General features: G+C 42.3%; 1 protein-coding gene across 4 annotated transcripts in view; it reads right to left on the bottom strand.

The window, feature by feature from the left end:
• Positions 1-12,156, bottom strand: part of PLXNB1 (plexin B1) — a 344,778-nt gene that overhangs the window by 18,575 nt on the left and 314,047 nt on the right. For all 4 annotated transcript variants that reach the window (XM_077451813.1, XM_077451814.1, XM_077451815.1 and 1 more), the window contains 10 exons: positions 9,887-10,035; positions 9,068-9,168; positions 6,723-6,940; positions 6,438-6,616; positions 5,384-5,450; positions 5,148-5,294; positions 4,873-5,050; positions 3,274-3,377; positions 3,087-3,171; positions 1,066-1,232 (listed from right to left, as the gene is read on the bottom strand). In XM_077451813.1, the coding sequence (XP_077307939.1) occupies positions 1,066-1,232; positions 3,087-3,171; positions 3,274-3,377; positions 4,873-5,050; positions 5,148-5,294; positions 5,384-5,450; positions 6,438-6,616; positions 6,723-6,940; positions 9,068-9,168; positions 9,887-10,035 (1,395 nt within the window). The remainder of the gene's footprint in view (positions 1-1,065; positions 1,233-3,086; positions 3,172-3,273; positions 3,378-4,872; positions 5,051-5,147; positions 5,295-5,383; positions 5,451-6,437; positions 6,617-6,722; positions 6,941-9,067; positions 9,169-9,886; positions 10,036-12,156) is intronic.

A 12,156-nucleotide genomic window follows, 5' to 3' on the forward strand; every position in this document is an offset into this window, starting at 1 on the left:
TGTTTAAAAACTTGGCAGGCTGCCTGGATTTTTTTCTTTACACAGAAGTTTCCCTTTGATCTAAGAAGGAAGAGTAAGGCCGCGTACACATGGGCGGACTGTATGGCCTACTTAGTCCGTCGAAACACATTTCAGCGGACAGTCCGCTCGTGTGTGGGCTTCAGCGGACTTTTTCAGCGTGCAGTCCGGAGTACTAAGTATTTCGGATTTTCCGTAATTCTGTCCGTCATACTTTGGTTTCAGCGGACAATCCGCTCGTCAGTAGGCTAGTTCGACGGACTAAGAATGGCGCATGCTCAGAAAGGATTTACACGGCGGAAGGGTGCATTGCTGTGTATTGGACTTCCTATTTCTAGTCCCGTCGTACGTGCTGTACACGTCATCGCGCAAGCTTTCGACGGACTGTTTGGGCATCCGTGTGTGGTCAAGTCCGTTCATTCGAAAGTATAACGGACTGTCCGTCGGATTGTATGACGGACTAAGTAGGCCATACAGTCCGCTCGTGTGTACGCGGCATTAGTTACAATGTTTCATTTTAAAAACTTTGCAGACTGCCCAGGTGTTTTCTTTTGACAGCTGAGTGAGCAGATACGTCTCTCCACTTGTTATATGAAAGAATCGGCAAACTCTGCAATAGAGATTATCAGAGGGGTTGAATCGAGATCACGATTTTTTAACAATTAATTTTGCAGCTCTACTCGGAATTCTTGGTACCTAAACGCCACAAACTCTACCATCACATTTTTAAGACTTCTTCCCTACCTGCCCTACCTTAATACGGTAATCTTATCACTAATACATGAGGACCAATCAGGATTTATGCCAGGCAGGAATACCTCCTTTAATTTGAGAAATGTAAACTGTATACACCTCATTGGACTCAATCCATTGCAAACCAGTACATTTTAAATAATGGGTTAATTCCTGGTGTTCTTCTATAAGTACCACTAACAATGAAATCGGTTGCACCCCTGATAGGTTTCTAGATGGCCATGGACCCACAGTGAAAAAATATAAAGGCGGTGCCCTCTAAGATGAAGAGACATCCAAAGAGCCTCCACTCACCTTCATGGAAAGGAGGCGGGTTAGGTAGATTTCAGGGATGGCCTTGGCTCTCTCCCTGTCCCGCAGGCTCCCTCTTCTGTGCTTGGGCAGCTCTGGCTCATCTGTGGGCTTCACAAGGTGCCAGAGTTTAATTCCACCTTCATCCGCGTCCTCCAGCATCGGGGTCTCTGTAAAATAAAGGGCTAAATTTAAAGTTTCATAGAGACATCCGCCTATTACGTAACACAGATCTCCACTTTTGTTGAGAAAAAACATTCCCCTCTAGGTGATCTACGGTATGTACATTGCAGGGATTTTAACAAACTTTGTTGCAGATTCCTACTTTTGTTATTCTGAAGAAATCGCTGTTTTTCTGTGTCCATGTTCAGAGTGTATCTGCATGGGAGTGACTTTATAATTATCAATCAGCTGCGCCTGCAGGGTTTTAATGAGGAAAAGTGCAGGATCTGCATCCCTTTAGACGTGGTTTCTCATAGGGGGTAATTCAACAAAAATGCAATTCTTTTTGTTACAGGGGATGCTCAAAATCTGACTTGTATCTTAGTGCAGACTTCTGGGGAAATCAGTGAGCCAATCACACAAGCAGGAAATTACATTTCTGTGGGGAGTTCTGTACACCATATTTGTAGTGCAGTGCTGCAGATTGAAAAGGAAAGGTAATTTTGTAATAACCTTAAATTACAATATGACTTGTGTTGCAATTGTATATGATATATTATTTTTTTCTATTTGCAAATTCTTTTTTCCATGAAAGTGGAGCTACCCTTTAACCACTTGCCAACCGCTGCACACCGATATACGTTGGCACAATGGCAGCGGTGGGCAAATGGGCGTACCTGTAGGTCCCCTTTAATTTGCGGGGCTAGCGGGCATGCGCATACGGCATGTACATCGTGACCTGCCTGCCGGACCTGTGGACTTGATGTCTGCCGGTGTCCCGGCGATCGTGTCACAGAGCCGCAGAATGGGGAGATGTAAACAAGGCATTTCCCAGTTCTGCCTTGTAATATGACAGAGATCACTGCGCCTTGTTATCGGAAGCAGTGATCACTGTCATGTGAATGGAAGCCCATCCCGCCCACAGTTAGAATTACTCCCTAGGACACACTTAACCCCTTGATCACCCCCTAGTATTTAACCCCTTCCCTGCCAGTGTCATATACACAGTAATCAGTGCATTTTTATAGCACTGATTGCTGTATAAATGACAACGGTCCCAAAATAGTTTCAAAAGTGACCGATGTGTTTGCCATAATGTCGTAGTCATGATAAAAAACCCAGATCGCCGCCATTACTACTAAAAAATAATAATAAAAATGCTATAAAATGATCCCCTATTTTGTAGATGCTATAACTTTTGCGCAAACCAGTCAATATATGCTTATTGCAATTTTTTTTACCAAAAATATGTAGAAGAATATATATCGGCCTAAACTGAGGAAAAAATTCGTTTTTTATATATTTTTGGGGGATATTTATTATAGCAAAAAGTTAAAAATATTGCTTTTTTTCCAAAATTGTTGCTCTTTTTTTTGTTTATAGTGCAAAAAATAAAAATTGCAGAGGTGATCAAATACCACCAAAATCAAGCTCTATTTGTGGGAAAAAAAGGACGTCAATTTTGTTTGGGTGCAAGATCGCAAGACCGCGCAATTGACAGTTAAAACAACGCAGTGCTGAATCGCAAAAAGCGCTTTGGTCAGGAAGGGGGTAAAATCTTCTGGGGTTGAAGCGGTTAAACTCTAATTTAATTTCCTCCATCCCTTTCCAAAGCAACATGTTAATGTTCTCTCAATTTTCTTCTCAGCGAGACACTCGCATCTCTTATACGTAATTGCTATTGATGACGAATTTGTGGAACACAAAAAACCTAAAAGGTCACCAACTAAAGAGAAACGCATATAATCTGGAGATCCTTATATACTAAAACATGTTTATACGTTCTATACTCTCTTGGAAAGATGAAAAATGTATTTACTCTGACAGTCTTATTGACAGGAAAGCAGAGAAAATCCACTCACTTTCTCCCGGGATATAATCATGGTTTTCTGGATGGATGTGCTTGCTGAGCCGAGGCACCAAAGCGACAGTAGCTGCATCAGGAACCTGGAAAAGAAAATTCCATTGGTAAAGGTATCTATATCCTGTAACATGGCACTAGCTTCCGTTTAGCCACTTGATGTCATATACTCTTAGATATGAGCTCACCTTGTAGTGCTGTAATGTGTTTATTCTCTTCCACGACCCTTGCGCTACCGATGTCAGATCTTCATCAGAGAGGATAAGATGTCCGGCCAGCCCAGATCTCCATTCTGCCAAAATCAACCCAGTAAACATTTACATTTCTTAATGACTGGGACAAAGAAACGTGATGCCAACAGACTTCTACTCCTTTCTGGTCTTAGAAATGGTTACAATATTTAGCCGAAAACTTCAAGGCTAAATTTATCAGCTGGATACTAGTGCATCAGGGCACTTTTCAGCCCTTCTGGGACTTTAACCACTTAAGGATGGAGCATCTTTGTTGTTTACAAGTTAAAAACATTTTTTTTTGCTAGAAAATTACTTAGAACCCCTAAACATTATATATATTTTTTCTAACACCATAGAGAATAAAATGGCGGTTGTTGCAAAACTTTCTGTCACACTGTATTTGCGCAGCGGTCTTACAAGTGCACTTTTTTTTGGAAAAAATACACTTTTTTGAATTATAAAATAAGACAACAGTAAATTTATACCCAACATGTCACACTTCAAAATTGAGCCCACTCGTGGAATGGCGACAAACTTTTACCGTTAAAAATCTCCATAGGCGACGTTTAAAAAAATTCTACAGGTTGCTTGTTTTAAGTTACAGAGGGAGGTCTAGGGCTAAAATAATTGCTCTTGCTCTACCGATCGTGGTGATACCTCACATGTGTGGTTTGAACACCGTTTTCATATGTGGGCGCTACTCACGTATGTGTTTGCTTCTGCACGCAAGCTTGACGGGACGTGGTCTGCATACATTTTTTTTTTCTTATTTATTTTACCTTTTATTTTTAATTTTTACACTGTTTTTTTTTTTTATAAGAAAAAATTTTTTTTGGCACTTTTATTCCTATTACAAGGAATGTAAACATCCCTTGTAAAAGAAAAAAAAGCATGACAGGACCTCTTAAATATGAGATATTTACACTTAAATGCAATAAAATAATAAATAATTTGTCATTTAAAAAAAATTAAGAAAAAAAATGGCCCTTTAAAGGGGAAGTAAACCCTGATGCAAAGGTAAAGTAAACCCTGCAAAGGTAAAGCATAATGGACTACTATGCATCGCTTACCTGACACAGGAGCCAGCGAAGTCACCTCTGTCCCCTTGTGTACGGAGCCTCCATCTTCTTGGTGGGTCTAGCTACTCCGGCGTTGTCATTTGACGGAGCTGTGATGACGTCACTCCCGCGCATGCGCACGGGAGCCGCCACTCGCAGCATATTGCTGTTAAAAGCGGCGTGCTCAGTGCACCGCTGTCTACAGCGCATGCGTTGTAGACAGCGGTGCCTGTCTTTTGGCAAATATCTCCTAAACTGTGTAGGTTTAGGAGATATTTCTTGGACCTACAGGTATGCCTTAATCTAGGCTTACCTGTAGGTCAAAGTGGTTTGTAAGGGTTTACAACCACTTTAAGAGCTATGGGTGGAAAGTCCGTCGGAAAGACCGTTGGACCTAGTCCCTTGAAAAGTCTGGTCGTGTGTACGTGGCATTAGTGTTGTGTTTTTGGATTATTGGTGAGTTTGTACCCAGCCAAACTAAAATAATGAAACTCACCCAGGTCAAGACTTTCTGGATTGGGTCGGAGACAGCATGGGGTTCCTTTATACACTTGGTCCAGGATTTTTTCCTTCACTTGCATAATGGTGTCACAATCCAGCAACTTCACAGGCACTCCTTGTTCCTCTTCTACCACAGCGTTTCCAGTGGAAGGTTGTATGATTGCATTCAGCGTCTGCAAATAAGAAACAGATCAGTGAATGTTGTACCTCCATACAGTGTGTCGGGTTTGTGGCATGGAAGGTTTTTATGTTAAAGAACTCAGTCCTTACCAGGGTCTTGTACTCCACATCGTCCCTCAGAAGGCGGTTATCATTTAGTGTGTATTTGGCTTTTCCCGTCACAAGGTCCACTGGTCCTTTGTCCACCTGGTGTTTTATACCACGGAACAACATATACAGTGGCTCCCCAGCAGAGTCCTTGTATAGAAAGGAGCCAATTAGATTTAAATAACACTACATTATATTATGGAAGTACTGAATTTAGTATATTAATCACCAGGACGTACCCTCACAAAGGAATATAGACAGATGGACATCCAGTTGGTCAACAACTTCTCCACCACGGTTTCTGTCCTAAAGAGATCAACCATAAAAGTGAAAATATGTCTTGCAAATCCTATATGTTTAAAGTATCCCATTGCTGAAGGAAGGTTTGACTGTGAGGCTAACCTGATGTTTCAGTGCTTTTTGTGTCACAGATCCGAAAACTAGTCTGCAGATCAAAAATTTCAAAAGTTCTCATCTCCATGCTTATTCCAGGTCATTGACTCAAAGCATGAAAGACAGGCAACAAGTATTTGAGGAATAAGGGATTTTTTGTACATGCTAAATTATTTTCCTAAATAATTAATTGAGGTACAAAAAAACCCCCCCGGGGTATGAGCCCTGCCCCTAGGAGGATGGACACTAAACAAAAAGCAGAAAGGAAATCCCCCCCCCCCCGACCCTGCAGAGGAAGTCATGGCTCCGTTTTAGTGTCTTAGTGTCTTCCATGTTTGTCTATGCATGAAGGTAAAAAAGCTCCCCCCTCACCCCCCCTTCCAGTCCTTGCCTAAGCCCGATCTCAATCCAGCGATGTGCACAAGAGCTAGCTCCTTGGTCTCTCTCTCCTCACTGGCTAAATTGCAGCAGCAGGAGCCTTTGGCCCCTGCTGCTGTCGATCACAGCCAGTGATATAGACACAGAGAGTGGGGCTCGGGAGCGAGCATGCACGAGTGACCCTCATAGCAATTAGCTTGCTATGGGAGCACTCAGCAGGGGCCCAGAGTGCCAGCAGGGACCCGAGGAGAGGAGAATCGGGGCTGCTCTGTGCAAAACCATTACACAGGGCAGGAAAGTATAACATGTTTATTTTTTTTATTGTCTTTGAAAATCCTTTAAGAAACCAATGGATGAATCAAACCACATGCTTAACTCAGAAAGGTCAGTGTTGGGTGGTATGACTTTTTAAAACAAATGCCTTCTCAATATTGTAATTCTGCCAAAAAGCAGTGATAGATAATTCCTTGATGTAATCTTTTCATTGGGCAATATTTGCTCAAAAATTATAAGAAAGCCTACCTTCTCAGCATAAGCTTTGGGTTCTTAGCCACATATTGTTCCACCAGATCATTAAGGAGGGTCTTCAAGATATCAGTGAAGTATTCCAGCTTCCCATGCAGCGACACAGTGAGCAGAGATGCCACATAAGCCCGATCTCTTGCGGAGAATGTACGTTGACTCTCCAGAGTGTGGATGAACTGTAAGGTCAAGGGTGGAGGTCAGCGGCAGAACATAACAACATACAATGACCTACCCATCAAGTGGGTTGGTGACGACTAGGAGAATGTTTGCAATAGTACATACTTTGGTGAGGAAGAGTTTGCTGTTGAGAAGGTTTGATAGCTGGACCAGCCCCTGCTCCACCGTCTGTCTTCGACCCTCTGGAACATCCAGATCCCTATGAAGCGGAGACTCCCGGTGACCAGGGAAGAAAATCCTCTCTGCGTATGTCTTGTAATCCAAGAAAGGTATGCCTGTGCCAACCAAGTCGCTGGTGAGATCCATCATTTCGGTCATGAGGTCTGTGGGCGCATAACATCAAAAAAACACATCAGTATGTACCTGAGGGAGCACATATTCCAAGAATGGCAATAGGGATTTGAAGTCTATACTGGGCAACAGAGTTTTTAGACAATATTCCACTAATTGTTAAAAAGAAAAAAAATAGCATGGGTTGGAAGTCACCGGCCCTTCCATTTGCAGCACAAAGTTTCTCAAACAATGTTCTTTGGAAAAGCTCTTTACAAAGCAGAATGACTATATTCCTAAATGCCGGACTCCTTGAATAGAGAACCACCTAACCTCAAGTACGAAACCCTAACTATTAATGATTTAACCCTTTAAAACCCAGTCTATAAAGCCTATGCCCTACTTTCTCCTGTAAACTCTCACTCCTCCCTATGTTTGTATGTATATGTACATATCCGTGTATACTGTATGTATGTGTACTTATGTATAGATATAACATTTATTCCCTCTTCTTTTTTACTCCTCTTTCATCCTTCTCATTGACCCTTTCTGACATACCCACAGGTGCACTTTAAGGAACAGAAACTGGTAGAGTTTCATTAATAGCCCCATTTTCATGCACTTAGGTCATTTGTTTTTATATGAGGTGACTGGGGTCCTACATACATCTATGTGCTTTCTGTAGGGAAAAGTCTATATAATTGTCATCCCCCCCTCACTCACCAAACCCCTTTATTCTGTACTGGATTCCTGAAAAAGATTCCTTGTAAAAATATTTTCCAGATCTGGCATATCAAAATGATAGCCCCTCAACAATTATGAAGATAAGGAAAGTCAGATTGGAGTCAACTCCTAACCAGCACACAAGGGCATGGCTATAGCCATATTATACGACTTCTATAGGCACAGTGCTGTTTGGCTGCATAGTTGTTTATAGAGGTAGCAACAGAATTTGGCACAAACATTTGCATAAATCTAAAGTATATACACTCACCGGCCACTTTATTAGGTACACCTGTTCAATTGCTTGGTAACACAAATTGCTAATCAGCCAATCACATGGCAGCAACTCAATGCATTTAGGCATCTAGACATGGTGAAGACAACTTCCTGAAGTTCAAACTGGGCATCAGAATGGGGAAGAAAGGGGATTTAATTGACCAAAATTGGACAATCGAAGATTAGAAAAACGTTACCTGGGCTGAGGAGTCTTGATTGCAGCTGCGACATTCAGATGGTAGGGTCAGAACTTGGTGCAAACAACATGAAAGCATGGATGCATCCTGCCTTGTATCTACGGTGGTGGTGTAATGGTGTGGGGGATATTTTCTTGGTACACTTTGGGCCCCTTAGTACCAATTGAGCATTCTTTAAACACCACGGCCTACCTGAGTATTGTTGGTGACCATGTTCATCCCTTTATGACTACAGTGTCCCCATCTTCTGATGGCTCCTTCCAGCAGGATAATGCACCATGTCACAAAGCTCCAATCATCTCACCACTGGACAATGAGGTCCCTGTACTCCAATGGCCTCCACACTCACCAGACCTCATGCAGGTCTCATCCAATAGAGCACCTTTGGGATGTGGTGGAATGAGAGATTTGCATCATGGATGTGCAGCCGACAAATCTGCAGAAACTGTGTGATGCTATCATGTCAATATGGACCAAAATCTCTGAGGAATGTTTCCAGAACCTTGATGAATCTATGCCATGAAGAATGAAGGCAGTTCTGAAGGCAAAAAGGAGTCCAACCGGGTCCTGGGAAGGTGTACCTAACAAAGTGCCCGGTGAGTGTAAAGCTTCTATACAACAGCTATAAATGTATATAGAATTCTTTATCACTATAGGAATTGTTTTCAAAATGGTGATACTGCATAATTATTCCAGGTCAATGAATCAGAAAGAACTGAACCTACAGGTTTAGCATGGGAGCCAGGGAACTAGAATTTTCAGGACAAAATGTCAACAGTGACATTTTCCACACTTTCTTAGTCCGGGGGTTCTTTCATAGTGAACCATTGACTGACACGCTGTACCACCCCCACCTGTCATTACCGAACATAAGATTATCCAACTCATGTGCTGGAGGTGGGTAAAAGACCCTTTTAATTTAAGAATGTAAAGTTGAGTGTCTCCCTCTACAACAGCTTCTGGGACTGGAGCTCCATGCATTACCTGTGAATTCTTTCTTGCAGCGATCTCTCACACTGGTTTCCAGGTTTTCAAGCTGAATCTGAACTTTCTTATAATCCCTCAGAGCTTGCTTGCTCTTCCTCCTAAAAGCAACGTATTGTACCTTGTTAGCCATAGATAGTCACAGGAGATAAAAAATATGGGCAATAACTTACATTGCCTAACTGAATATAGACTGTCCCCTTCTTGCAAGTTAGAATACAGAAGGAGTTTGCATTTTACTGTTGGAGATACATCTTGTCAAGGAAGAGTTGGATGACAATTTACAGAACAAAGTAAGCCCTTGTACACACGGTCGGACATTCCGATGGAAAATGTCAGATCGGACCTTGTTGTCGGATAATCCGACTGTGTGTGGGCTCCATCGGACTGTTTCTGTCTGAATATCCGACGGACAGTTTTAGAGCTGGGCTATAAAACTTTCCGACAACATGATCCGATCGGATTTTGTCCGGTTGTGTGTAGAGGATTCCGATCGGACAAAGTGCCACGCATGCTCAGATCAAATTCCTAGACCAAAGCTATTGGCTACTAGCCTGAACGTAGACCCGTCGTAACGAAATAAGGTCATCACGTTACGTACGATTGGATTTTCTGACAACTTTGTCCGACCGCGTGTATGCCACACCGGTTTCGGACAAAATCCGACGGATTTTGTTGGAATGTCCGACCGTGTGTACAAGGGCTAAGGAACAAAACTCCATTATATAGGCACATTTTTATGTTGAGTTTGAGGTATCTCGTTAAAATTTAGCATGTTTAGAAAAAATAATGCCATGCCCAATTCTAAGGCTTACATACCTGTAGATTAAGACAATGATTAATACGATCAGAGCCACAAAAGATGCTCCAACTCCAAGGCTGATCTGAGCCTCCAAGGGGAATGTAAGTTGGCTTTCTGTATCATACTGCACTTTACCCAGGACTAAGTTTATCCCTCCAATTTGTACCTGAAAAAGACATAGTAAATGTAGTTAGAGAGATTACCATATATAATCAAGATCAAAGCTTGATACAAAATCATCAGTGTCATCTTTCAGCCCTCATATACTAATAGGGGTAGCAGCTGTAAGGGGACTAAAAGGCCAGGCCAAACTTTCCTTCAACTGGCCATGCGCCCAATGTATTCCTGGGGATTCCAAGGTCAAACAGGACACAAAACATCTCCACTGTGTTCTTCATCTGAACTGGGGCTCTCCCTCCATGTGGGAACTCCAGTTGTGACCTTTCAGGCATTAGTGTCAAGTGTCCAAACTACCTCAAATATATCGTCTTAGCTTGAAGCTACACCTTCACCCCCTAACAACAGATATTTCACTAACCTAATGTGTTTTGAGAGCCCACCAAGGACAGTATAAAAAGAGGTTCTCATTTCCTCATTAGCCTTCTAGCTACTTCTTCCCAGCTTGGACACAGGTGAAATAGCAGAGGGATGTAGTGTTAACCCCCTTCTGTTACCTTAGTGCATGGTTTCTTAACTAGGGTTCCTCCAGAGGTTTCTAGGGGTTCCTTGAGTTCTGCCTTTGAGATAAGTTCCCACTGACACCACTGACCTTTTTAGCTACCTGTAAGAGTGTAATCTTTCCCAATAACTGCAAATGTAAGGAGCATTTTCCCCACTGACCATCACACTAATGTATCATGAGTTGTAGATATAGTAATTTCTAGCAGACCAGAAAGTTATTTCAAGGGTTTCTCTGTCAGGAAAAGGCTGAGAAAGGCTTCCTTAGTGTCTATAAGAGCAATAAAAAGCAAAGACTTATTGTTAAACTGAGGCTTAGTTTGGGGCAGAGTCAGTGGTGGACATGGTCAGCAAAGGAACCCTCTATGATGACAATTTTTTGACCCATTACTGCTCAATAACAGCTGTAGATAGATAAAAAAAAAAGTAGATAGATGTGCAGAGGAGCATTTGTGGTGCCCCAAACGCTCATACGCCCTAGTATGCAACTTGAGTTAAACACAACCTTTATTCCTTCTAGGTCAAATAGTGACAGGAAGAAAAGAGAGGAGCACTTCGCTTGTCTAAGCACCAGTCAGGCAGGGAACAAAATAGGTGTTTGCTGCCCAACACCACTTGGATATTACAAACTTGGAACATGGTTGTTCATGACCTCATGGCATGATGAAGAATACCTCACACTCCCCACCTGCCTTGGAAGTGCCCGGTGTCTAAGATAACATAATGACAGAAGGATGTTCCAAAACCTAACCAACCTACATCTCATGTAAAGGACCACCTAAATTCACAGGGCTCTTGGTTAGCTTCACAGTCTACACAAATGGTATGTCTACATATTTGGGCAGGGCTTGCCAACAGAGGCAGCAGTCTAATGCCGTGTACACACGGCCGGACTTTTCGACAGCAAAGGTCAGACGGAACGAATCCGTCTGACAATTCGATCGTGCATGGGCTTCATCGGACCTTTGCAGTCGAAAAATCAAACAGACTTTAGATTTAGAATATGTTTCAAATCTTTCCGACGGACTCGAGTCCAGACGAAAAATCCATTCGTCTGTATGCTAGTCCGATGGACGAAAACTGACGCTAGGGCCGCTATTGGCTACTGGCTATGAACTTCATTATTCTAGTCCGGTCGTACGTCATCACGGTCGAATCCGTCAGACTTTGGTGTGATTGTGTGTAGACAAGTCAGTTTCAGCGGAACTCCATCGGAACTCCGTCCAAAAAGTTTTTTCGGAGTTCAGTCCGACGAAAAGTCCGGCCGTGTTTACACAGCATAAGGCCTCATGCACAGTGCTGTGCCTAAATATATATTAAATAGGAATAAATTAAAATTCTGGCCAATGAAAAAAATAAATAAACGGCCAATCCCAAATGCTGCTAAACTCTGCTAAATTCACCTAAACTGGTTTGAGAAAATGCAGCTTAGTTGAGTTTTTAACGCTGATTTTCGGTTATCAGGATAAACAGTGTTTACAATAAACCCGTATACATGAGACCTAAATGCTACCGCTAACAGCACACAAAGTAGAAAAGGTCTTGGGTCAATCCTACCCAGATAGATCAAGCCTGAAGTACCATCATTGTTGAAACAGGCTATGAATTT

The sequence above is a fragment of the Lithobates pipiens genome, unplaced genomic scaffold, assembly GCF_037356315.1.
Source record: "Lithobates pipiens isolate NorthernLeopardFrog02 unplaced genomic scaffold, aLitPip1_a1.2 Scaffold_23, whole genome shotgun sequence".
NCBI classification, from domain to species: Eukaryota; Metazoa; Chordata; class Amphibia; order Anura; family Ranidae; genus Lithobates; species Lithobates pipiens.